The following is a 27,307-nucleotide window of genomic DNA, read 5'->3' as shown; positions in this document are numbered from 1 at the left end:
GTAAAATTTTACACAACCGATTCAAACTCGTCGCTATCCGCTTTATCTGAATGAGCATGCTACACCTGTCGTTATTGTTGGACATTTCGTCTTGTTAGATCTTTCATCTCGATAGACATTGATGCTCGATTGGATCATCGGTCTCAGCGGATTTTGCGGCTCATTGGTATATTGCCTAGAATACACTGGCTAGTGTGCTGAGGGAGGGCGCGGAGGTGGCCCCGACCGTGATGACTGGCGGCGGCGCCCGCTTGGGGCGCTGCTGTGCGAGAGGGTGCATCTGCGCGCCGTCCGCGCAGCGTTCCGCGCGCTTCCCAAGCGCTGCGAAGCTTCAAGTTAGCCGAGTAGCGCGAAGCGGGCGTTTACTTTTTCCGTGTATTTGGAGCGTTCGTTACAAAACGCCATGCTATATAAGAACTACGCGAGTGCGTTTAGAATGCACGCATTTTGTTAAACCCAATGTAGATAAATGTGTGGCGTAAACTTCGCCGTCTCCTCCCGCCCTCAAAAAACTTAACTTGTCAGTAACCATCCAACCGATTTTTTATTTACTTTGCTTCTGAGAGCAGAAATATCACAGGCAGTTTGAAACCCCTTACCACATGGCCTGCATTCTGCCAGAGATGAAGTGAAAACAAAATAGTAATTACAAGTATGTCAAGCAAATAACCGGACACTAAAGCAACGTTTGAGATTCAGAAGTGTCTTAATTACTGCGCTGCGCTGATTATTCTGGGCTGGTGACGTTAGTTTGCGACCCTCTCTCAATCAAAGTAGATAAGATAACATGTGTGGCAATATCAGAGGTGAAATAGAAAACATTATGGCAGTGACATTTAAAGCGCGACACCTTCGATTCGTTTAGAATTAACATGGATATTTGTAAATGTCTCCAAAGGACGGTCGTTGCCGAAGATATAATTAACAACCTACAATTCACCTATTACGGCATTAAATAACTACACAGAATATGAATTATATTTCAGAACTCCTGTCGTAATGACAATATTGGCGTTCGAAATCTTAAAGCAGCTATTGTGCTTCACCAGGCAGTAAATTAAAAACATTGTTATATCTGTTACTTTAAATTGTTTTTCACGAAGGGCCTGACCAACAATATAAACCACGATTTATTACACGTTAACCAATTCCAAAAGTTTCCTCGTGATTCAACTAACCTACTTACCATATAGCTCAGTGTGATGTTAAGAACCGACCTTCGGGCGGCCTCTTTAAAGCGCGCCCAAACTATTCCCCCCTTTAAAATACTGTTCCGCCTTTGTCAACACGGCGCGTGCATTACAAAAAAAGCTGTCAGTCCCTCGTCACATATCCGCCGCCTTGGCGAGAGAGAGACAAAACTTTATTAAACTGAGCTTGTCTTTAGCGTGAGAAGTTGGTGGTCGTTATTAGCCCAACGACGACCGAGGCGGCCCTTGCGATCAGGGAGGTCTGTACCTCCCTGTCGTGGGATGCCAGTGCTTCTCTCCACTGCTCAGCTGTGGTGATTCGGGGATAGGGGTTTTGGGGGCAGGCCCACAGAATGTGGGGTAGGGTGGCTGGGGCTGTGCAGAGGGTGCAGTTCGGGGATGGGACTTGTGTCGGGTGGATTAGGTGCAGGCGGGTTGGGTGTGGGTATGTGTTTGTTTGTATGAGCCTCCAGTCTTGCTCTTGGGCTGTTGTGAGTTCCGGGTGCGGGGGTGCTAGCTTTCGGCGGCAGAGGCGGTAATGTTCCGTAATATCGGTATAGTTAAGGAGACTGTCTCTGGATGACCTTGCCCCGTGGGATGGGTCGGGCGCCACTCCAGTCGGAAGGTAAGATCTCGAGCCTGAGAGTGTGCGGTTTCGTTCCCTTCCTGTCCCGCGTGGGCCGGTGTCCAGAGTATGTCTACTGGGGTGAGGGGGGATTCTTCTGAAGAATTTTGAGCGCCAGGGATGAAATGTTGCCCTGGGCGAAATTTTGTATAGCGGTTTTGGAATCTGAGATAATTGTGGGGGGCGTGGGGCGTTGCGTCAATGCTACGGCTATTGCTGCCTCTTCCGCCTCTGCTGGGTTGTTCGTGCGGATGGTTATTGCATGCACTGGTGATTCGTCTGTGCCTTTCGTTACGACAATGGCGAATGCTGTTTTATGTCGGTATTCAGCGGCATCCACAAAGAGGGTGTTTTGACCTGGAGGGTATCTTTTTTGTAGGTATTGTGCCCTAAGTTCTCGTCTGTATTGGTGATGTGTTGGGTGCATATGCTTCGGCAGTGGTTTTATGATTAGGTTGTTTCTTATTTCTAATGGGATGGGCTCTTTCTCAGCTATTATTGCCGGGGAGTTGATTCTGAGCTGTTTTAGTATGTGTCGACCTGTGGTAGTTTTGGTCAGACGGACTGATCGATTAGTTAAATGCGCTTCTATTAATTCCTCGCAATTGTTGTATATGCCTAGCTCATCGAGTCTAGCGTTAGATGTACTTAAAGGTATTCGTAATGCTGCTTTGTATGCTTTTCTAATTAGTGTATTTATTGCTTTCATTTCTTGGGCGCTTAGATGGAGGTAGGGGATGGAGTAGGTAATTCGGCTGATTACAAATGCTTGAATCAGGCGAATACGGTCTCGCTCCCTAAGTCCTGCTCTTCAATTGGTGATTCTTTTCATGAGGCATATGGTTTGGTTTACGTGGGTTGAGAGATTCTTGATGTGGATTGTGTTTGAGCGATTCGCTTGTATGTGCAATCCTAGTATTCTGATTGTTTTAACTATGGGTATCTGATGTTGTTGAATGTGGAGTGAAATCTGTGGAGGTGTTTTCTCTTTCTTTCTTTTGGGCGGGAGCAAGAGTAATTCTGACTTGTAAGGTGAGCAGGTTAATCCTGCTTCATTTGCAGCTTTTGAGACTGCCTCTACTCCTTTTTGAAGGGTGTGTTCTATGTGAGCGTCGCTGCCTCCATGTATCCACAATGTAATATCCTCCGCGTATAAAGTGTATTTCAATGTGGGTATTTTGTTTAATTCTTTTGGGATGTTTAGTATTGCTAAGTTAAAGAGGAGAGGTGACAGCACAGCCCCTTGTGGGGTACCCTTAGCTGGTAGTGTTATGGTGTCTGACTGCACCTCTCCTACTGATATTGTTGCTGTTCTATTTGAGAGGAAATTTTGGATGTATCTGTGAGTTCTTTGTCCGGGGTTTGTTGCTTGTAAGTTGTTTAGGATAGCTGAGTGTTTAACGTTGTCGAACGCTTTGTGGAGGTCTAGGGCTAGGATTGCTGCTGTGTCAAAGTGATTTGCTGGGGTGATTATTTCTTGTTTAAGTTGCAGTAGTATATCTTGTGTGGAGAGTCCCGCTTGAAAACCTATCATGGTCGGTGGTATGATTTGGAGCCTGCTTAAGTGTTGTGTCAATCTCGCATGTATTATGTGCTCTAATAGCTTGCCCAGGCATGACGTTAGAGATATTGGTCTTAGATTCTCGATTTTGAGGGATTTTCCCGGTTTTGGTATAAACGTGACCTTTGCGTGTTTCCATTCTTGGGGTAGTGTTTCTGTGGTCCAATATGCGTTAAAAAGGGCTGTGAGGGTTGTTATTGAGGTGTCGTCTAGGTTTCTGAGGATTTTATTAGTGATTTTGTCTGGTCCTGGTGCGGACTGTGGGCGTAGTTTGTGCAAGGCTCCTCTCAGTTCCGATTCAGTTATTTCTTTGTCTAGTTCGTGGTTCACTTCTCCTCGGTAAGGGTGGATTGGGTCCCGTGATGTTTCTGGGAAGTATGTATCTTTGATTTGGCTGATGAGATCTTCCTGTCCTCCTTTATGGCTTTGTACTAGGTGTGTTATTCGGTTTGTTGTTTCTGATTTAGTGTTGTTGGGGTCAATGAGGTGTTTCAATAACTGCCATGTTCTTTTCATGCCCAGGTTTCCTTGCATTTGGTTGCATATGTCATCCCATTGAGTTTGTGCTAGTTGAGCTGTGTACTTTTGTATTGCTTCGCCCAGCTTTGCTAGTTTCCTGCGTAGGCGATGGTTGAGTTTATTTTTCCGCCATCTTTTTTGGATGCTGTGATATGCTTCTCTAAGGTGTAGGAGATGGGGGTCCATTATTTCATCCGGGAGAGTTTCATCTGGCGTTTTCGTATGTAGCTTGACATCCTCTAGTAATTGCTGTGTCCATCTCTCTAGAGATGTCGTTTCTTGTGATTCCTGTTGGTTTTGTCTATGAAGTCTGAATTTTGGCCAGTCTATTATGTTTGGCGATTTGCGTAGTTGTCTTAGCTTATTACCTATGGGTATTGTTATTTGTATTATGTAGTGGTCACTATTTAGTGTGTGTGTTCTGTAACTTGCCACGTTGCTTGTTTTATGCGATGGGTTAAGGTGAGATCGGGTGTAGTGTCTCTTTGTGCGCTGTTTCCTATTCTGGTGGGTGTCTGGAGGTCATTTTCAAGTGTAAAATGTAGTTGTTGTATCTGTTCCCATAGGTTTCTCCCTTTTGCTGTGTCTGTGGGGTAACCCCAGGCTCGATGTGGTGCGTTGTAGTCGCCTGTTATAATTAGAGGTTGTGACCCCGCTGCATTTTTAGCTAGTGTGAAGAGGTTCTTAAAATTTTGGCGGTGCGCTTTTGGGGGGCTGTATACGTTGAGTATGTGGAGCATGTCTTCTTGTTTTTGGGTGGGATGAATTGTAACAAAGTCGTGTTTGACGTCGGTGTTTTCAAACTGTTCCCTTACTGCTGGGATGTTGCGGTGTACCAGTATTGCTGTGAATGGACTGTTCCTGTTTTGAAATGCTCTGTACCCAGGGAGCGAGACCGTCTTGCCTGTTTCCTGTAGCGTTATAATTTGGGGAGGAGGTTGCTGAGCTTGGATGAGTAATTGTAGGCTCTGCTTTTTTTTAGAGTATCCTCGGCAATTCCATTGCCATAGCGTTATACTCTTTTAGGGTTGGCCATTAAGAGCAGGGAATGACATGTGATCTTGGCCCATTACTGGTTGGACGTTTTCGAGTACTCGTTTAATGCCTTCGTGTAGTTCGTTTCGGAGTGCGTCAAGGCTGGCACTAAAGTTGCTGCAGGTTGATTTAAATTCTACCTTCTGCTCGTTGAGTGTTTTGCGGATGTTGCTTAAGCTCTTCTCAACAACGGTAATTCGATGGTCAAGTGACGGTTCGGGTTCGTTAGGGAGTGGATCCGCCGCTTTGCGTTTTTGCGCGGGAGGGAGATCTGTGTCCATTTGTGCGTCTGGTTGATCGTTTGTAGCTTTAAGAGTTGTTATTTCATTTCTTAGGGCTTGATTTTCTGCACGGAGTGCCTGTATTTCCTGGCGCATGGCCTTAAGTTCTTGGAGGAACTCAGGGGGTATCGCGGCTGGTGGTGGTGGTGGGGGTTGCGAGGGTGGTGGGGATGTAACTTTGAGGGCTGAGCAGTGGAAAGAAGCAACTGTGTGGCTCACCTTCGGTTCGCCGTTAGGTCTGCTTGCTGTTCGTTGGGTGTTGCTTGCTTGCTTATTCATTGTCCTTTTGGTCCCGCTGTCATTGGAGGGTTGGCTGACACTGTTCGATGAGGGGTTTGAGGGCGAGTCCTTGAGCACTTGAGCATATGTTATGCGTCGGCGTGGTTGAAAACATTGCGGGCAGTCCGTCGTCCCTGTCGGGTGGTTTCCTTCGCACACAATGCAGTTTGGTGTGCACGTGTGGTCTTCGGTGGGATTTGGTGTTCCGCAGATACTGCAGCGGCTTGAGGGTTTCTGGTTAGGACAAACATCCTGTCTGTGACCGACTTGCCAGCAGGCGAGGCATGCTTCAGTTTTACGTCGATATGGCTTACAGCGGTAGGTCATCGATCTGTACCGCACCCAATAAGGGACTCGGTTTCCATTAAATAGGATTTGTGCCATATTCGATGTTCCGGGTCTCTTCACGGCCAAAATGGGGAGTTCTGGGTTGTAGTTGAAAATGCTGCTTTGGATTTCTTCATGGGTATCCGTTTCGGGGATATTGAAAATTATCCCTGCCGTGGTGTTCGAAGGAGCCGCCACATGCGCAGCAATCATGAAGGTTGTGCCGCCTACCTGAATGGCTTTGATGTTGGCGTAGCGTTGAGCTCGTTCTTCTGAGGGAGTGCTGACGATTACATAGTTCGGTGTAGGTCGGATACGTAGCTGATCTTGAGGGTTTTGTGCTATTTGGGCTGCTTGAAGCCCCGTGTCCGCTAGTGCTGCCGGCGTAACTTTGCGTAACTCCCCGTGGTCGGAGCACTATCTTGATGTCGTCGGGCGGCAGCGGCGCGGCCGGAGGGCCACGGCGTGGCGGCTTCTGCAAGCGGCGATTTTCTACGGTTGAATTCTTTGCAGGTTGGTGAAGACTTCGTTGTCTGTTGCGCACAGTTTTCCAATCCTTGTGAAGGAGTTCTTCTGCGTTGATTGGCTCACCATCGACGGCGATTGCCTCCATGTTGGTAGCGTTGCGCTGAGGCTCGGCGAGGCAAGGCCGGGCGAGTCCTAGGCGTTAAGCCTAACCCCGGCGTGGTCTTCGGTCGATCGTTCAATTTCGGCACGAGAAGTGTAGGGAACCACCAAAGAGGATACTTGGGGTGGTCCTGACGCCTTCCGACGTCTCTGGATGCTGAAGTCAGACGGATGGGCCTGGAAGTTTCGGCTCAGCGCATAAAACTCGGCGGAGCCCATACGAGGCACGTCCGAACAGATCGAGCGATCGGAGCGCCCCCCCCCCCACCCTGGCGAAACTCAAGGCCCATAACGACTGTGAACTTCACTGCGTGCTCTCTAACTTCTCCGAACGCGGCAGCGCCCCTTTCATTCATCTTTGGGCCCACGAATGACGTCGCAGCGACCGTAACACTAACACCGCTGACCAGGACGCGATGTGCCTATACCAGTGTTGCGGAATGGGCGTCCTCATTCCATTCCAATTCCATTCCGGGGAATGACAATTTGCCTAAATTCCATTCCTTTAAATTCCTCGGAATGCCAAAACGTCCCCCATTCCCACTCCTGGAATTGCCGGGCAGTTCAATTCCATTCCTCTAATTCCTCAACATATGAAAGGCAAGTTGGTAGTTTTATCGGGTTATTATAAAGGTACCAATCAACCCACTATTAAGCTGATGTTATACAAGCGTTAAGATGCTAAAATACGCAAAACACGTCACCAAGGTCAAAGGATGGTGGCTTCGTGGCATATCTCGTGCGTTGCAATTACCCGACTAATTACCACAGGGGCAGTTCTCCCGGTAGTTATTATAGTATTTGCATGGTCAGCATGTTTTTTACGAGTTGTGGTGTTTTACTAGTGTTTAAGCGTGAATGTTTTAATGTTAACGTACCCACCGCGGTGGCTCAGTGGCTAAGGCGTTGCGCTGCTGAGCATGAGGTCGCGGGTTCGATTCCCGGCCGCGGCGTCCGATTTTCTGATGGAAGCGAAAAGTAAAAACGCCCGTGTGTACGAGATTTCGGCGCACGTTAAAGATCCCCAGGTGGTCAAAATTAATCCGGAGCCTTCCACTACGGCGCGCCTCGTTGCCTGCGTTGCGGCGGCGCGTTAAGCCCAACAATCAATCAATTTAATGTTAACGTGACGGCATGTTCTATTTTGTGCTGACAAAAGTACGGTTGAAGAAGGCATTATATTCCTTTTAAGCAGTTTACATGCGCATGGAGCGGTCGTCAATAGGCAGTTTTAGCATATCGTTACGGTGCTAGCGTTACCGTTTCCCATGTTACCGGAAGCGCTGGCGACGGTGAAGCCTGTGCCGGTAAGTTACCGTTCGCGGTAACTCTCGCGCTGCGCAGTCTACTCCCGCAAACACGGTAAACGGTAACGTAAACACGGTAACGATATGCTAAAACTGCCTAGTATGGTTAGAAGTATAATTTTGTTAACGGTGAACAGAACTTCCGGATCTGGTGGTATTAGCTGGAACAGTTCAATGCTCGAGCATCTTGTCCTGCCTTTGCACCATATACGGATCAGGGGCAGTACAGGTCGTCAGCACTGACGCTTGTAAAGCGCGCCTTGCAAACGCGGATGGGGTGAGAATTTTCTGTTTGCGTGTGCGCAGGTATGCAATGTCTCCCTTGCCGAAAATCTTAGTTACGTGCGTCAGGCATACTCCACTGCGCACGATGGAAAGTTCAGGCTATAGAGTATTCGCGAGTCGCGACCTTTGTATGGCTGTCTCGATGGGAACCAATGCGCAGGGATAATTTCCTTTTCTCCAGTTACCGTATACTGGGATAGTGCATTTGTTTGTGTACTAATTTGCGTCTTGTTTTTTTTTTTTTTTACAAATTGTCAGATAGTTTACACTTTTACACCACGCAACCTTCGGCTCTGGCTAACTAAAAGACTTAAAAAATGCGTTGCGGCCTTCGACTAAGCAAAAACATGTACTGAGACCTGTATAACTAATTTGAGGAGTTGCATGCAGTGGAGTAGCAATGTACGTTTCTCGAAGTGTCCTCTTGTCTGGGCGATCAATATAAAGAAAAGATGTAAACAAAATGATCACGATATTATTACAAAGACACGTTCCTCAATTGGCCAGTCTAGTGCTGTGGAAATCGCTACGCTAGAAAAAGTGCTTATGTAGTTGTCTTGGGGATTTTCATATGCTTCAATAAGGGTCGCGAGCTGCAGTGCAGTTTCATTCATTAAAAACACGAAGTGTAAATGACGGGTGCTTTAACGGCCAGTTATAAAAACAAAAAATTAACACAAAGAAACCGTTGCCTTCTCCCTATGCGTTGCGCTTGACAAACATGAGCTGCTCCAAAGACCTGTTTGACAGCCGGTTTCGCTTCGCTGTCATGATCAGCGATGTCGTGGAAAACGCGCGTTCCACATCAGCTGACGTGGCATTCACAGTGAACACTGCCCTTGCCAGTCGGAAAAGCAAGTGCAAACGGCTAGCGTTCGCTTTCCGGTAGGTCAGGGGCTTAACCGTGTCTGCAGAAGTTCCCTCTGAAAGTTACAGGGAGACTTCCCCCGCAAGGGTTCCAGGCATATTATCTAAGCGGGTGCTTTCATTCTGCCTGATGTTTCTAAACATCACTCGGCTTTGCACCGCTTCACAGTCTACATTCGAGACGGTGCTGGTGCTGTCCTGCCCTAACAAAGAGGCCCCCTCCCCAGAAAAGCAGAACGATTTTCTCGGCTGTTGCAGCTGATCACCAAGAAGACTTAAACCGTGGGTCTAGGAGAGCACCCTTAAAAAACTGAGTCAGTCCACGTGCTTGCAAACCGCTTCTCGAGCTGAAGCAAAACAGCGCGAAAAAACGAAGGACGAGGGAGAACACACACACGAGCGCTGACAACAACTGAGCATGTTTATTGCAAACGCAAATATATACGCTATACAAACAAAGATACAAAAAACAAACACAAGATATGCAGACAGCGTAAGCATTTTTTTCTTTCGCCGCGCCCGAACTAATCACACCACTCTGGGTACTGTTTCATCCTTTCAAATATAGCATCTCTTTCGCAGTTAAGGTAACCGATGGCTTGCTGACGCACTTATCCCCTCTCGAGGCGATTTGGAATGCTTCAACAATTTCCCGCGTGATTTGGTCCTTGTGCTTCTTGATGAGGTCGCATCTTTCGAGAAGAGGCCAACAATTTTTGCAAGATGCGCAGTGGGTGGCAAGGTTGCTTCCTGTGCGATTTTTGACTGTATTCGCGTGTTCTCTTAATCGGTCGTTTACGCATCTTCCTGTCTGTCCAATGTACGAGCGACCGCAGGAAAGTGGAATGTCATACACCACCGCGGTGTCGCACTCCCGATAGCGCTTGTCATGCTTCTTACTGCACGGTTGGGCCCTTGGCGCGTCACTATTCACTCGGCGGCACAAACCGTTCAACTTGGTCCTCGCCGAAAAAACTACTCTCACATCAGCTCGGTTTCCCACCTTTTTTAGCCTATGGGAAACCCCGTGCACATAAGGAATGACAGCTATTTTCTTCTTCTCCTGGTCACTTGTCTTTTTTGTCCTTTTTCCCCTTAGTTCGGCCACCAACCTTTCGGCAACGGGGCCGTTGATTTTTCGATTTGATTTTTCGGTTTGATTCTTCGGTTTGATTCTTCGGTTTGATTTTTCGTTCAGATTCAGAGGGTGGATCGGGATGTCCTGCCCCCCCCCCCCCCCCTTCTTAATTTTTGGATTTATTTTCCCAAGTAGACGACCCTTGAGGTCGTAGAAAAAGTGTATTTGATGATTTTTTTCTATTGTGGTGTATTTTGGTTTCTTGAAATTTTGTCTGTACAAAAATTATGGACGCCAATATAACTTCTACCAATTATGCATTTTTGTGGAAATGCAAGGCATAACTTTTGGGTCATTCTCGCTATTTTTAATGCGTATTCGCATCATCCTTTTTCGAGCTTTTCTAGCTCAGGCCAGAGTTCAGATGCATATTGCTCATCTGTAAATTTTCGTAAAATTTCTATTTTTTTTTTTTGGTTTCTCAGTATTTTGCCTCTGCAATTATCTCTATTCATGCTAAATAACGATTTAGTGTGTTAGTGCCGCCAATTACGTATTTTTGTGCAAATGCAGGGCGTTACACGATCCCCTGTAGGGGGGGGGGGGGGTACTCGTCAGTGCTGTGTTGTGCAGTGAGTGAGTGCCTTGTTTCACGGCCAATCGGGCTGGAAGCTTTTCGAGGACTTCTCAAGTCTTCTGGCCGCGTTCTTATTGATGTAACGCATCCAGGCCCGCCTTCACTTGCTAGTAGCGTGTACACGTTTTATGTGTGTGTAATACATTACTTCAATCATTGTAGCAATTTCGTTCAATGGTCGTACACCGAAGTATCCTCGCAGTTTGCTGTTATTAAAGATTGGAACTGCTTTTCACTAGTTCCGAGGAGCCTGCAGGCACTGGTCATTGCAAAAAGTATCCGTCCGAGTCTGGCTGGCACATATTTTCCGATAAGCTTGGGCAGTTTATTTCATATGCGAGCAACGAAGGCTGCTCTTCTGTGACGGACATGGCGAAACTTCTAATCCGTGAAAACTTTGAAGGTTCATTCCCAGATGTTTATGTTGCTGCTACATTTTTTTTGTGCTTGTCGGTAACGAATTTAGAAGGTCATTCAGCCAGCTGAAATCGATCAAAAACCGCTTTGATCAGTGGTGACTGACAGCTGCCTCAGCGATTTGTCGCTGCTCAGCGTGGGGACGGAGATTAAAAGCGTCAATGATGAGGATATCATCAAGAAACTAGCGAGTGAAACGGAAACGCTTGTAGAAACATGCAGAACTTTTTATCTATTCTTAAAACACGAATAAAAACAGAAAGCATGCTAATACGTACACATGCCCCATTTCGAGGTTGGATTTCGGCGAAACGCGCGTAAGGTATAGAAAATTTTATTTATTTATTTAGTATTTGCGAGAAAAAGAGCCGCATGCAATAGGAATGTGTTTTTTCTGTTATAAATATATATATTGCCTGCAAAAATGTACATCTGTTACCTGTTTACTAGTGAACTATATGTTTTATTATTAAAATATTTTTGTGATGTTCGGTATCCATCTCATTTGCTGTAAGCGCCACTTTTTCTAAAAGATTTAGCTCCCCGCAGGTTCAGAATATTTAATTAATAAACCATTCAAATTAGATTTCGCACTCAGTCGGCATATACAATATACTGCCTTAGGAGAGCTTAAATTTGGGTTTCTGGATGAAATCACAAAATAGCCAGGCGATTGGTAGCTTATTTACTGTAAGGATGGGCGAACAGTTTCTGAAAAGGGACTACCTGTTTACTTCGGCAGTGCTCACACGCCGCCGACCAAAGCGTGGGCTGCCGAATACGCCGCCGCGACAGAGGAGCTTGGCGGCTTTCATGCACCCTCTCGCCGAGCAGCGCCCCTTGCGGCCTCTGCGCGCAGTCATCGCCGGCGGGGCCACCCTCCTCTCCCGTAGAGAATGCGCGCGCTCCGCACACTAGCCAGGCACTATATCATTGGACATCCAAGCCACAAGCACTTCCGCCATCTTGTCTTCTGTTTGAAGCCTTTTCTCTACTTATAGAGGTCGTCCCCGTGCGCCTCCCCTCTGCTTGCCTGCAGTCGCTTCTTGCCTGCCTGAATCACCTTTTCCGAGGTTTTGCTGATTCCGTGCCCTATTTCTTCACTCGCGTCTTGAATTTGCACGATCTGCTTGCTTTCTGGGTCGTGTCCTCTTCGGCTGTCCATGCCGTCGGATGTTTCAACCTGCCACCCACCCATGGCCGTGTTCGGCTATAGGCTTAGCTTTCCCCGGAGTGGTCGAGATCTTTTACGTCTTGTAATTAATCGGTATAATTGACATACCACCCATCGGCTGCTATCCCCGTATTCTTTGTGACGTTGGAAAGCGAACCGCGCTAGCTTTCTTTTAAAGCAAAGCTTTAGTACTTTCGTCCAGCGATTTCGTGCAGGATGCGCGAATGGCCTTTTGACCGGAGACACACCCCTCGAAGCGCATCGCGTGATTCGCCGGGCCCGCTGTTGGCGCCTCACTGCGCCTGCGGTTAGAGTTCCTGTATATAGCTACAGGAACTCTGCCTGCGGTCGCCGACCCGCCGACAGTGGTCGGCGACCGCAGTCGGCGACCACTGTGGTCGGCGACTGTGGTCGGCGACAGTGGTCGGCGACTGCGGCCGAGGCAGCCAACCACCCCCGCAGCCTCCCATGCACGCGGCGCTGGGTCGTTTCGGGCAACGTGACTCATACATCACCAACTGGGATGTGTTTAGACGCACATGCGAGCAAAATACTCCCACTGAAATCAATACCGCAACACTGGACAGCTGGGTAAACCAAATAGTCGAAACCAAACGACACCACGACCAACCACTAGACCCGGATATCCCAGCGGAAACTGTGGACACACACCTACACCATTTGTGGGAGGCATACACAAGCTTGCAACGCAGATGGCGACGCCAGAAACAGAATCGGCGTCTTCGTCTCAAAATCGCAGAGCTCCACAAAAAGATTGAGTCTCACGCTGCAGAGCTGGCGAAAGCACAGTGGGGTGAATTCTGTGACCAAATGCGGGGTAATCTTGGCATGCGTCGCACATGGGCCATACTCCGATACATGCTCGATCCTAAGCAGTCAAAAACGGCACATCACCATCGCCTAACACAAATAATTCAAAACTACCCAGGCACCAATCAAGAACTAATAGAAGAAATCCAAACCCTCTACATAGCGCAGGGCTCATCTGAGCCCTTACCTCCTTATCGAGGACCAGACAATAGCGCGTTGGATCTCGATATAACTGAATCTGAAGTCAGAGCAGCCCTGACTCGTCTCCGTCCAGGGTCTGCGCCAGGTACGGATGGCGTGACCAATAAGATGTTACGAAACCTCGATGACAACTCAATTACCACGCTAACCCGATACTATAATCATTACTGGTCCTCAGGAAGCCTACCCCCCGCGTGGAAACATGCTAAAATATCCCTTATTCCTAAACCGGGAAAGCCCCTCAGCCTAGAACACCTACGGCCAATTTCTCTAACTTCGTGTATGGACAAAGTGCTGGAACACATTATTCACGCACGATTAATAAAACACATAGATCAAACAGGTGCACTTCCAAACACCATGATTGGCTTTAGGGCAGGACTCTCCACGCAAGATGTGCATCTCCAATTGCTTCATGACATAATCATCCCCCCTTCAAAGGTCGATGCAGCGACCATACTCGCACTAGACCTCACTAAAGCATTTGATAGAGTATCCCATTTAGCTGTACTTAGCAACTTGGAATCACTAGCTCCGGGACATCGCACGTACAATTATATCAAAAACTTCTTAACGGCTCGAACGGCAATAATCCAGATTGGTGACATCACCTCGGACACCATAACTCTTCCCTCTATAGGCACCCCACAAGGCGCAGTTCTGTCACCACTTCTTTTCAATCTTGCTCTGCTTAACATCCCTCGGCAACTTGCGCAGGTTCCCAATTTACGACACAGCATCTACGCCGACGATATTACCCTGTGGGCGTCAGGGGGCAGTGATGGCCTAATCGAAGACACCCTACAAACGGGTGCCCGAATCGTCACTGACGAAGCTCGCAAGGTCGGATTAGAATGCTCCCCACATAAATCACAACTACTTCTCCTTCCAGCTAAATCGGGTTCAAAAACGCCTCCCAGTATAAAAGTCCACGTGGGGAACGTGGAAGTGTTGGAGGTGCCTAGCATTAAAATTATGGGCCTTACTCTCCAGCGCAACCGCGGGAACTCAACCGCTTTATAACTCAATTAAAATCCCAGGTAACTCAAACCATGGGCATATTACGCAGAGTTTCCTCTCGCAACAAAGGCCTTAAAGAAGCAGAGAGAATCCGCCTCATACAGGCGTTTGTAATAAGCCGTATTACGTATTCTCTGCCATACCTCAATCCCTCTCAAGCAGAGTTGGCAAAAATTAATTGTCTCATTCGCCGGATATACAAGACGGCATTGCAGTTACCCCACAGCACTCCCACTGCCAGATTAGAACAGCTGGGCGTTTACAACACTGCAGAAGAAATAGTCGAGGCCCATCAACTCAATCAACTTAAGCGCCTATCGACAACATCCACTGGTCGACAGATCATGCATAGATTAAATCTGCGAGCTCCGCTAATCACTGATCCCAAAGTCCCCATTCCTCCAAGCATTCATGCGCACCTCTGCATCCGCCCTCTCCCACGCAATATGCACCCAGTGCACAACAAAGCACGCAGGGAACAGCGAGCACGGGCCTTGACTGAGAAATATCCCATTAAGCCGGGCACCCTCTACGTAGACGCAGCAGACTATAGACATCACGACGCGTACGCTGTCACAGCAATATTCAGCCCTAACTCTCCACCCCTCACCTCCCTCACAATACGCACCCGTCATCCGGCAACGGCGGAGGAAGCGGCAATAGCCCTAGCACTAACGCAACGGCCAACCCCCACAATTATCATCTCTTATTCGAAAACGGCCATTCAAAACTTTGCCAGAGGTACCATCTCTCCTCAGGCGCTCCAAATTCTTGTTCAAAATCCTCCTATCGACCCCGTGGAGCTGATCTGGACTCCTGCCCATACAGGGCTGGGGGGCAACGAGGCAGCCAACAAAGCAGCTCGAGAACTCACTGTCCGAGCAGGCCGAAGCCTCGTACCCTTACACGGAGCCCGATCAGCACGAGACAGCTTGCTTAGCTACCGGGAAATAACTGAGCATTACCGCCTCGCCCGCCGCATATTCCCGCCGGCTCATCCTACCCTCTCTCACTCTGAAGAACGCTTATGGCGCCTCATTTCTTCTGTCACGCAGCATTTCTTCTGTCGCGCCAAACTGCACCTAATTCATCCCACACTGTATCAGTCCCCCAACTGCCCCGCATGTGGCTTGAAAGACACCATCATCCATACCATGTGGGCATGCAACAATAACGACCACCGAGCAATGGGAGGCGGCGCTGGGTAGCTCCGACCCGCAGATGCAAACAAGTCTGACGGAACGGGCTGCCTTGGTCACCGGCAAACTGCAACTACCGGTCACCGCCCCCTCCTAACTACGTATCACAATAAAGTTTATTTCTCTCTCTCTCTCTCTCTCGTCTCGCGCCCGGCGGAGAGGAACGGTGCGTTAGCCTAGGCGAACGCCGTGGTTCGGAGCTCACGAGGTAGACGACCGACCCGTCCAGCAGCAAGAATGAAACTCTTTATCTGTCTTTATTCCCGACAGCCCCGGAGCACGCGCTCCACGTCGGGCGCTCTCGCTCACACGTGTCAGAGTGGCCAGCGGCCCCTACATCTCCCCTTCTCCCGGATTTCTGAACACAAATGGGGCCGGTGCTTGTACTCCGGAGGCGCCGACACGGACAGCGGGAACGTTCTGGGTCGCTAGACATGGCTGAACACTTCTGACACCATGTTCGGAGCCCACGAAAGAGATGACCGACCCGTCCAGCAGTAAGTATGGAACTCTTTATTCCCGACAACCTCGGAGCACGCGCAACACGTCAGGCGCTCTCGCTCACACGGTGTCAGAGCGGCCAGCGGCCCCTACAGCCGCGTTCGCCCGACCTCCTTCTGTGAGCGTTGCACGGAACCTAACGGCTTTGAGACGTGGTGGGCAATACAGCTAAATCAGCGAAACCAAGACTCAACCAGACTAAGCCAAGCTTTTGCTTTGCATATCCAAGGTTAGCGGAGCTAAGAGTGCACATTTCCTGGCGCTCATGCAACATGTACGATCAGCAGATACTGCTGATAATGATGATTCCTGCAGTGGGCATCTTCTTGCTCACTGCGCCCTCTTGTACCGAAGAAGGGAGCACGAGCCTCAAAACATCATCATCCCCAAGCGAAGCAGTCCCGTCGTTCCGAGTGGTCCACGAAGTCTGGGCGCAGATTTTCCGGGTGAGCTCGTCCAAGATGGAGCTGTCACTTGAGGTCCAGATGTCCCCGTGGCTTCAGCCCCGGCCCCCAACACTGACACCAATGCGAGCACACACTCAGAAGGTGAGTAAACTATGTTCGACAGTGGATCAAGTGCTGCCCAGTGGCAATTTGTGCTCGTGCTCAAGCTTACAGAAGGTAAACGGGTCAAAATCCAGCCATGGCTTGACATGGTGAGTTACATACGACGTACGGTGACACAGGGCAATACAATGTGCCAGTCGCGATGAACGTCAGACACGTACGGTTCGGTCGTTCCGTGAGATCTACTTTGGGTATGGTAAGCAGTGGCGAACTGGATCGAAGGAGCTAATTAAACGACAAATTTTGGTACAAAGTACAGCAGTGCCTCTAGTTGAGGAGTTCCGTGGTGCTCATGCGGCAGGAAATCGGCGACGTCAGGGTACAGCTGGTCGTAATTGCCCTAATAATCGCAAGCCGCGTTGCGTAATCAGTGGCCGAGAGCTGTGGACTTGCTTCTCGGCCGTGTCGAGAAAGGGGAGAGAGAGGGAGACATCCTTTTTGTACGGTCCTTTACTTGAAGGAGAACAACGCTGAAACAACGTACTTGTTGCGCGTTTGCCTTTACCCCTGTCCAATTTTTAGCGCTATTTTTCTTCAAGATAATGGCCAGCTGGTCGGCGACGGCCGCCGATGCCAACCACAACCTCCAGTTGGGAGGAGGAGGTTTGGGAGGTTTGGGCTCATTAAAGTTAAGTGGTTTGAAGGCAAATAAAATTGCTATTTTATTGGTACAGGTCGTGATAAGAAATTATTTGCCAAAAAGGTGGGGTCGTCGGCTAAAAGTAATGATGGGTGTAGTGGAATACATTGCCTGTACGATTCTGGAAAATGTCTGCTTCGAGTTGTACTGTATCGAAGCGGCCAGAACTTCAAGGGGACCTCTCGTGGCAAGTGCAGACCGCTGCGCTTACAGAGCGCAGCTCTTCAGCGCCCTGATGGCCTGACCAGCGGCCGAGCGTCGGGCGTAATCAGCGAGCGGGGGTCCAGGAAGAAAGAAGCGTCTTGTTTTGTTCAAAGATAGTAGAATAAAATGACCAAGCCTCGGATTGAGGGCACCACAATCACGGTTGAGTCAAGGAAGAAAGGGATAGAAGGCGAGGGAAATAATGATAGTGAACATACGCATACGCCGCACAGCCCTGAAAGCACTGACAGCGTCAGGCGTCAGACGGTTCCGAATCCCCGCGGAGTACAGTGAATCCAGTTCAGAGTACCACAGAGTTTCATGCAATTATTATTGTATGAAACTCTATGCAGAGTACAGTGAACCCAAGTATTCTAGTTCACTGTAGTTCAGAGGGGCACGGAAAACGCTCTCTCGAAGAGCTAGGCTGCCTGCGCACGCTGTTAGCGCTTCGTAGAATATACGGATAGTTTTCCACCTCGACCGAGAGCTTTTCTTTCGCAGCTGCATGCCCAAAGCACACGAGGAAAGACGAGGCCGACGATGCAACGGATGCAACCAGAAAAACTAGAAAAACCCTCGGGCCACGTTGCTGAATTGCAAAAAAAAAAAAAAGTGCAAGCATTTTTTTACAATTTTTCAGATTGTAAAAATTCAAAGTGATATTGCTACAGTATATAGGTTTTACGAAGTTTCCCAGAGCACCCAGGAGCACTTCAGAAGTAACAATCCTTGGCCACATTTGTCTTATAAATAGCGGATTTAAACATCATGTAAGCAACATTGTGGCCGCGGAATCAACAATTACGAAATACACGCAACTGTCGTCATGGCTGGTTCCGCGGGCGGCACGGTTCAATTTTCGGTGCGTATTCATCGTTAACTACTACGACTCGTGCACTGAGACAACAATGTTCCGTTGTTAGCGTGAGTTTTCGATCCAAAGCTACTGGGGAATGATTTTATGCCCGGCTGCGCGTTCCGCTTTTGTACTATCCGCAATCACGTGTTGCAGCACTGCATCGTTGGATGTGGCCGTCATTTAACTGGCTTTTAGTATTCTCCTCGGGAGCTGCGCGTTACGCAGAGGCAAAACTTGTCGCTGCTCACCGCAGCCCGTCGCATTCGGTTCAAACGTGCCGCTGTCGGCCAAAAAAGGAGCGCACCTCGATGCGATCTCCCCGCGGCACTTCATTGGCCGCTACCGTGCTCTGACGGGCTTCCGGGCAGGTTGTGGCCGACTGTTGCGCGCCCAACCCACGCGGCCTCGGTGCTGAGATAACATTGACGCCCGCGGGCTCAACGGGTTGCCCAGTTATGTTTTGGAGGAGCCCCTTCGACTACATCTCCTTCAACAAGACGCGCTCCCCCGATTCTTGCCAGGTCGGTCCCACGCTCTTTCGGGCAAAGCAGGTGGCAATCTGGAGAAACACTGAACGACTGTTTTGGCCGCGCACGGGATCCTCCCGCGTGTCGCCCGCCTTGTGAGTCTTTATGGCTTGAAATGCGTCTGCTGGCTCAGTTGTAAGGATCCCGTTTTTATCGTCCCGCAGTTTTGCGCGTTTTTAATTGCACAGCCTTCGTCTCAGAAAATAATTGTGGGGTAAATAAACCATTGCCGCAACTGCTGCGTGGGCCCTTACACAGGGGCAGCTGATATTGTGCATTGCGTAAATGAAACAACTTGCAGTGTTACTCAATTGGCTTTTGATGAAGTGTGGAGGAGGAGTTGGGTGTAGCAGTGCTTCATAACTGGGTTTTTCGATGCTGTACAATTTTAACTCTGATGCAGCAATTTTAGTATTGAACCAAGTGTTTCTGGTGCAGGATCAGCATGGATTTGTTCTCACGACCTGGCAGTAGGAGTTTAAGAAGCGGCTAACATGCCACTAATTTCCATTTCTTGCAGTTAAATTTTGGATAGCTGGGTCAGTGCAAGAGAAGACATGGTCTTTTGATACTGATGTTGAAGAAACCTTGTTGAGCTGGTTGGTTCATGACGTAGGGTGAACAAGGGCTAACACGCTAAGCAGGTGTGGACAAGGAAAGGCACAAGCGACAGATGTTCGTCTCTTTGTTTGGTGCAAGTTGAGAAAAAAGAATGAATGCCGCATTGATTCCGGTGTCGGTGCATGAACTGAGAGTGCAAGCATGAATGGATGTCGGGCAGAAGCTCCTATTAAAGGCGCATGTAAAAACTGGAGTAGTTTTCTTTTAACGGACATAAAATTTGCCTTTTCCGGCTTGGAGTCAGGCACGGAGTGTGTTTCATTTCTTCTCGTAGCAAAGCGGCAGCCCCGATGGGTGCTCCAAGGGCAGCGTTTCACGACTGCCTTCCCCCTGGCTAAGTTTAAGGGGGCACCTGGGTCTTTGGGACCGAAAAATTGCCCGAAAAGCATTTTTTAGGTATCACTTTTCTCTTGATTTTCACAGTTTTTCCTCCCGGAATTCCATACATGAAACAGCACCAGGCACTTATAAAAGCCATAGAGGCCTCATTTCAGCAAAGAAATAATTTTCCCATAATAATTCCCCACTTTTTCACCATGAGTGGTATGGCAGTGATACGAAATTCTCGAGAGGTACATTCCAGCTAGTAGTGCAGCTAGGAAGATCCTTTGCACTGTGAAGCTGGATGTTTAAAGCATGTGAGATGGGAAGCAGATTTTGTGTTTCAGTAGTTGTTTAATTAGCATTATTTTTAATTGGTTAGTAGTAGTAGTTCAAACTCAGAAATTTGAATTGATGTAAACGTATATGTGATTGCAAAACAAAAAGCTGCTTCCCATATTTCTTTCTACACAACTTCTGGTATGCATTCATGTCTTGCTGGTACTCTTTTGTTGAATAGTTTTTTCCTATTTTTCTCAGGAACAATCAGGAATTTTTTTAATAAACTCGGAAACTAGTCACGTGACATCAAAACTAATTAGATATTTGAAATCAGCTAAAAAAAACGAAGAAGCCAATGAAGTTTCGTCAAACTTGGTTGGAAAGCAAAAAAAAAAATGTTTATAAGACCAGTGGCCCCTTAAGGAAGGCAACATGCAGGTCTGTTTCAGCCACAGTGATTGCTGTTGGCGCAATAACGAATGTAACAAATCTTCCATGCTTCACTTAGGTGGACCAGATAATGAGAGGAAACGTAATAGGAATGGCACGCCTAGGGGTATTTCTCGCTGCCACTGGGTGTCACCTGTTTGCCTGTTCAGTAAAGATGGGAATAAATATGAGGAACTCGAGTCAACGGCCCCTTTTCTCATCGAAACAGTATGGCATGCAATGCAGGGGGCTGACAACAGGTAGAGCATCAGGGCGACAGAATAGCCACCAAGAAAGACACAATAGAAGTTTAAATTACACCAAAACGAGTGGGGAAACAGGTTGGAACAGACGAAATGGTGGTGAGTGAGGCCAGGTAGACCATTTCACCGAAGAATATGATGTTAAATAGGCAGGGTGATTGTAACCAAAGCATTCGCTTCCCTAAGGAGGTGTGAGCAGTTTCAAAGTAGGCACTCTTTGCTCACATGTGCATGTAGAATGATAAAATGTTTATCTTTGAAGGTTGTTTTGTATTAATGCATAGTGCTTCTACATTCCATCAAGGAATTGTGTGCAAAACGCAATCATGCACAAAAGAGTGGGTTTTTCAAAAGTTTTTTTGCGATCCGATGTTCTGCCTTCATGTGTGAAGTTTAGTCGCACTCAGGGGAGGGAAGAAGCAAACAACGGCCTTGCATCGAAAAGTTTGCATAAGCGTTCGGGCAATGCCCGGATGAGAAATGAGATTTTAAAAAAAGAAGAAATTGGGGCGGTTGGCGGGGAATGGTCCCGCTAGGCGAAGTGGGTGTGTAAGGGGGGATGCTGCTGCTGCTGCCTGTTGCAGGGGAGCCTTGTGACGGCCCTGGACAGGTTCCCGCTGGACAAGCGATGTGCCGAGCTCAGCCTGCTCTTCCACGAGCTTCCTCTCAAGGTGAGGCCAGGTGCAGGGGCGTGTTCCCCACCACCACACGCCACTGGGCGGTGGGCAGACCGGTCTTTCCACGGGCCTGCTTGTGAGATTTCTCTGCGACGCAGCAGAACCGTTGGGCCTCAGAATCGCACTTTGTGGAAGTCGCGGTTCATGCAAGTCCTTGGAAACCTTTCAAGTTGGACAGCTTGACAATCTTGGATTATTTATGGACTTCTTTGGTCTTTCTTTTTATCAAGAGCACCACAAGGCTAAGTAGGGACTAAGTGAGTGTTTGCTGCTTGGCTAGTCTTCTTCAGCAAATAAGTGTTTGCTCCTCCCAACGCACTCAGAGGGCTTGTCGGTGGAACTCTAGCAACCAATTATGCGAAATCTGCAAAGAAGGGAGTGTCTCTGGAGCCATGGTTTTGAGAAGGTGCTTCCTTCTCGATGATCTCTCGTCATTTTGACCGTCCGCCTTGCCCCGCTGCACACCTGTCTTGCCTAGATTTTTGACAGACTGCAAGGTTCTTGAAGGTCCACTCGCACAGAGAGCCTTGAGAGTGGTCAAAAACCCTTGGTGATCATGCACAAAAAATTTGGCCGTGTGTGGGCTCGCTTTGCTGCAGGTGTCGTCGAAGGATGATGGCCACGTAAATGCCTCTCTTCCCTCTCCCGCCTACCTCTTGCTCTTCCTCTCCGGTCTTGCTCCACCCACGAAAAAAAATGAATGAGGTTTGCTCGAGTCAATTCAATTTTCCCGCGTTCCACTGCTCCCGCACCGTCTATTGCAACCCTGTGTTATTGTTGCCATGTGCTCTTTTTGTAATTTTGGGTCAAAATATTGTTTGCGACGTTAATTTTTATTGGCTCCCGCAGAACCTAGCACACATCTATTTTTTAAAATTTTAATAAGGGAACACTGCTTGTACCTTGTGTTTTGCCTCAAAGATGCGTAATGCTTGTGTTTTCTGTTTGCTCCACAATGTTGGCAAGTATAAAATATGGTTTGAGATTTAGTGGTTTTGGAATGTTCTACCCGCATAAACTTTTCATTACAGAATTCTTCCACCTTTTGGCCGGGTGGCTCAATTGAGAGAGAGACAGAGGGAGGCCGAAAATTCCGTGTTTCATGCAAGCCCCCGAGAGACTGTGTGGTCTTTGCGACAACCGCAGGAGCTGCAGCACTACCTGCCCACGGTGGTGGAGCACGTGTTTGGCCTGGGAGCCCAGCCCGGCTGGGGCCTGCGGGGCCTGGCGCATGGCCGGCCGGGCTTCGACGCCGTGCGGCACTTCCTGGGCCCCGAGGGGCCCCTGCTGCGGCTCGTCTACCGGCTCATGTCGGATGCCAGCCTCAAGTATGACTTCCCGGCTGCCTGCCTGCCCGTGAGTGCACTTGGGCCGGAGTCTCTCTACACGCGCCAACTGCAAAACTCCCTGCATAGAAAATTGGTCCGTGGTTGGCCCCCCTGGGCTGGGGGCAAACAGGGGCGAGTTGACTAGCCTGCCACCTGTCAACAGCAGGTTGACACCAGTGCTTGCAGCTGCTGCCGTAGACCACAGGGAAAAACCGTGGAAACATACGTTACCTAATGTGCTGTTTTCCCATTTCAGAAGCAAGCGTTATTTGATTATGTAGTGTCATTGAGTAAATGTTTAGCAGAGTCCAGTCTTATTCTCCTGGGGGCTGTGCCAATGCACTTTCCCCTCAGCTCCATTGGAGCAGGGGTGCTTGGACCGCCCGGATCCTGAAGCAGTGTTTTGCGGGTGGTGGTTATTGAAGAACTCTGCATTGTGTGGTCTTTTCCCATGATCACAGAGCCACCCCTCATAGTGGTGCTTGGGGTGGGGGGCAGCTCTGCACTCTGTCCCTGACAAAACCTTCCAACTCCCCTCATACCTGAAGTGCTGATCTCTCAAAGTAGTTACAAAAACATCGATGCCGTTTACATGAATTCATGGGCAAAAGCAAAAAAAAGTACGCAAGTAGGGTAGGTGCGTGGGTCAGAAATTTTGGGTGTAATTGTAAGGCAAATAACAAAATCAGACTCTGTATCGAACACTTTCATGTTTGGCTGTCCTTGCTTTAATGTGGGCAACGATAGATGGGGCAGTCAGGACATTGGACACCTTTGTGTTCGTGTAAAAGTTGCTGCATGTTGTGTTGCCCTGCACCCTCGAAAATGCCTTGAAGAGCCCTTGCACATCCCTGGTGGGAAGCCTTTAATCAGATCCAGTGCATTTGCTTGTGATGCCATTGCTGCACTTTTCGGTTACAGTTGTTGACACGCACGAATGGGTGTGTTTGTTGCTTGAAATTTGTAAAAGTTGATGCTTATTTCGCCATGAAAGTGGTCATGTCTGTGGCCTTCCACACAGTTGGTCCTCAGGGTAAACTTGGTGAATGCCTGTTTTAACTTCATGCCATGGCCACTGAATGGAGTCGCAAAAAGCCCACACACATCGCTGCATATCAGCACTGTTTGGTGCAAAATGTGAGCGTACATGTCAGCACCAGGAAGGCCGTAACTGTGGTTCTTCCTGTGAAAAATTGGAAACCACCTTCTCCAGGTTGCTGAGCTCATTTTGTACGGGAAGCGATATCTTCCCAGTGTGCCTGCAGTCTCTGTTCAAAGGTGGGTGCTAGCCTTAGTGGGAGGTGTTCTGTGTGCCAAGAGGCAGCGTTAGGGGACAGAGTGGCCATCTCACCTGTGGGAAAAGCCGAGGCAGTTTTCTACGCTGAAAATAATTGGAGCGTAGAGATCTTGCTGTCAGGTGAGAGCAGACGTTGTGAGGAGTCCCTTCACACCTAGATCAGGCCGTGGTAAAGTGGGGTGAGTGGCGAGGGGATGTGGGGACCATGTGAGGTGCGTCTTCCCTCCCTGCGTGGCTTCCTGGCGGCTGTTCTCATCCGACCAGGCAGTGAGGCCAGACAAGTCGAGATAAGCCATGCCACTGAGATAAGTCGAAGCGGCACAAGGGAAGAGGCATGAGCTCTATCTGTTGTCGGACATTTACCAGGCACAGTCTGTGCGTTTATGCGACTTCTGTATGGATGGGCGACACGTCCGCGATCTCTTCTCTTGCACGAGGGTGGGAGTCCCCTAAAGAAGCAACACGAGCATACCCAGGCGTGGAAGGGGGAGGGTGCCCAAGGGATCTCGGGCTTGCCCGTGAAAAGGTTAAAGGCCAACTGCCCTCAAAATTTCGACCTCTTGAAAACCGTATTTCCATATAGTCTGCTGAAAAAGAAAGCAACATGCAAAAAACAACTGCTGAAATACGCGTGTGGAAGCCGCAAGCGGTGAGCAAAAATCGATGATTTTGAAACTGAAACCAAGGGCCATTGCAGTGATGCAGCCGTCCAGCGAGTGGCCGGATTGTCGCGTGATCAGGAGAAAGTCTGCGTGCAAGCTCTACGCGTGTGCGGGGCAGCAAATGGGTGATGCGTGCGAAGCAGAGCTCAACAGTTTCTCCAGCGGCATGGCTGGCCAGAGGAAGAAGCCCCCGTCAGCTGGAACGTCACAGGCGCGTCATGGCTGTTTACGCGATCCGCCGGCAGGTGCAGCGTGGTCTGTGGCGGAGATTTTTTTAAACGCTTCTGACTGATTAACGAGGCATTTCATGGGGCTACCACTCGTGTCACAGCTGATTTGGGGCTACACAGCTACACATTAAAAATAAATTTGGTCGAGGTGAAATTTGAGTGCACTTGGCTTTTAAGGAGCTGCTCCCATAGATGAAGGCCGATTGCAGAAAGAAAGCGCTGTTCTTTGTCTTTGAATTTAGGTTATATTGCGCGTGGGGGCCTAGCAAGGAACAGTCGCAGACGGTCGCTTTCTGGTGCCATGGTGCAGTGGGAAGCAGCAGAGCAGTCAGCCAGCAGGCTTTGTGGTTGGCCCACAGACTGCGCTCACCATCAGTGGCTCATCGGATCGCGAACGAGGGTTCACCGTGCGCTTGCAAAGGGTTTCATGGTTTGACTGCTATGGTGATCGCATTTGAGCACTGTCCGTGGAAACGCTTCGACTCGGCCTGCTTGCTTGGGCATTGTTGCGAAGTTGCCTTGCTCAGCCCGCTATCAGCGTGGTGCAGAGCTGAGCTATGGAGCTGCCAATCCGATGGGGAGTTAAATCAGCCTTTATATACCATATGTACAAGGCTAACAAGGGCGTTACATGGCTCACAGAAAGGCGAGAGCATGTCTCAACTCGGTGTCTTCGTTGAGTGCTGATTTCTGCTCTCGCTCGTGTGCTCAGGCTTTGTATTCCCCCGGAAGTCCGTTCCTGGGGCAAGCGGTTCAAATCCCTTCAATCAGGACTCTCCGCTGGTCGCAGTGTGAATTCGACGAATGGAGGCGAAGAGGTTGTGTCGGCCGCAAAGGGGAAAGGGGAGGCAACTTTTAAGCACCGTGGCATGTTGGTGCATGTCTGCCATGGGTGGTTTGACTCAGTGCCACTAGATGAGGTTACGGAGTATCACCACTCTTTTCTCCTATTGTTCCGTGCCATTATCATTGGTCAGTTCTCATCACGGGACATTCATTTACACTGTGACGGTTCATGGGTGTTTATGCATTTTCTGTCGGTCAACTCTGGAAGGCTTAGCTTGACCTCTTTGCTCTGTGGCTGTGCACGACTGACATCAGTTTGAGCGCGAACGAAAGATGACGCGTGTAGATGCATTTCAGTAGCAGAAGTTCGTCCGAGGATGCCGCTTTGCTGCATCTTTGGCAGAGTTGTTAACAAACGACCTCGTCGAGGTTAGCGGCGAGGCCATAGATGCGGCAGTCTCCCAACACTGATAAGCACCACCTAAGTTGCCTCAGTGATGGTACCTTATCTGGTGACACTGATTTGAGCAAGGCGTGATTCAGCCCAACTGTCGGCGCATCGCCAGGCCAAGCGAATTTGTGTTGGGTGCTCTGGCACAACAGCATGCAGTGCATATTCGTTGTGAGTGATACTACTCCAGATATGCACTTTTAATTTCATTATAAACTGCACAACCACGGCAGAAATTCAGTGTCACCAACCAGTTATTGAATTCGATTCGTTCTATGTGATAGTTCACTATGTCTGTGTTCGTAGTACAGTGGCTTGACTGTATTAAAGTTCGCTAATTCAGATTCAGGGGCATTTGGTTGGTGTGAGTGCCAGTGCAGTCATTTTCTCAATTAATTTCGCATCTGTGGTGATGCCATCGACACTGAAAAGAGCAATCGCCTAGCGCTCTCTCGTAATGGCTGATCTTGTTTCTCCTGCCTGTGGTTGCCTTGTTCCATCCTGGGGAGGCTCATAGGGGAGGGTATGGGCACATGTGCCGCCGATGTGCGCTTTGAAAGGGGCCAGTTTGGGGATTCGGTGTGTGGGCCACTTGCAGAGGTGTGCCGGGTGGGGGGGCATGTGGCCCTCTCAAAGCATACTGCCGTGAAAGCAGCAGCTGAGCTAGGTGAGAAACAGTTGTTGCTGGTGCCAAGTTTGCTGAGAGAGAGATGGGTTTGACTGAGCTTATGTATTGTGACAGAAACGTTCATGGGTTTAGGGCACAACTAAAAGCAGTGGTATGAAATCCAGGAGAATGTGTGTACAGTGGAATCTCATTAAACCGTACCCACATAAGCCGTGGTTTCTTTTTGTACGTAGTTAAGCCGGATCCCCGACTCTGTTTCCCTTTGGCCGGCTGCATTCGGATAAACAGTTGTTCCGGTTAGTACGTACTTTCTTCGCATGCCCGTCAGGTGTGGTTTAATGAGGTTTCACTGTATTTACACAATAACCGAATACTAATGCAGATGTGCGTAGGACCACAACAAAGGCACACTAGATGCAGATGTATGTATGACTAGACTGCACAACACGAGTTGTGGACAGGACTGTATAGGTAATGGCTGCAGTGGCAGCAGGGGGGAGGTGGTTCCATTGAACACTTGTTTTGCGAATAAAACAAAAGGAATCGTTGTGCACATTGGTGCGACTACT

At 48.8% G+C, this 27,307-nt stretch overlaps 1 protein-coding gene across 2 annotated transcripts in view; it reads left to right on the top strand.

Annotated features, from left to right (window-relative positions):
• Positions 1–18,124: 18,124 nt before the first annotated feature.
• LOC144165197 (sphingomyelin phosphodiesterase 4) overlaps positions 18,125–27,307 on the top strand; it is a 78,227-nt gene continuing 69,044 nt past the window's right edge. The window contains exons 1-3 of one of the 2 annotated variants that reach the window (XM_077695317.1): positions 18,125–18,239; positions 21,264–21,350; positions 22,503–22,712. In XM_077695317.1, coding sequence (XP_077551443.1) covers positions 18,204–18,239; positions 21,264–21,350; positions 22,503–22,712 — 333 coding nt within the window. In that variant the 5' untranslated portion in view covers positions 18,125–18,203. Of the gene's footprint in view, positions 18,240–18,310; positions 18,758–21,263; positions 21,351–22,502; positions 22,713–27,307 lie in introns of those variants that run through there. The other variant, XM_077695316.1, reaches the window with a different exon arrangement.

The sequence above is a fragment of the Haemaphysalis longicornis genome, unplaced genomic scaffold (genome assembly GCF_048455015.1).
Source record: "Haemaphysalis longicornis isolate Haplotype H1 unplaced genomic scaffold, Haemaphysalis longicornis Haplotype H1 scaffold_14, whole genome shotgun sequence".
Taxonomy (NCBI): Eukaryota; Metazoa; Arthropoda; class Arachnida; order Ixodida; family Ixodidae; genus Haemaphysalis; species Haemaphysalis longicornis.
The sequence above is the reverse complement of the archived record's forward strand: the minus strand, read 5'-3'. Positions and strand labels throughout refer to the sequence as shown.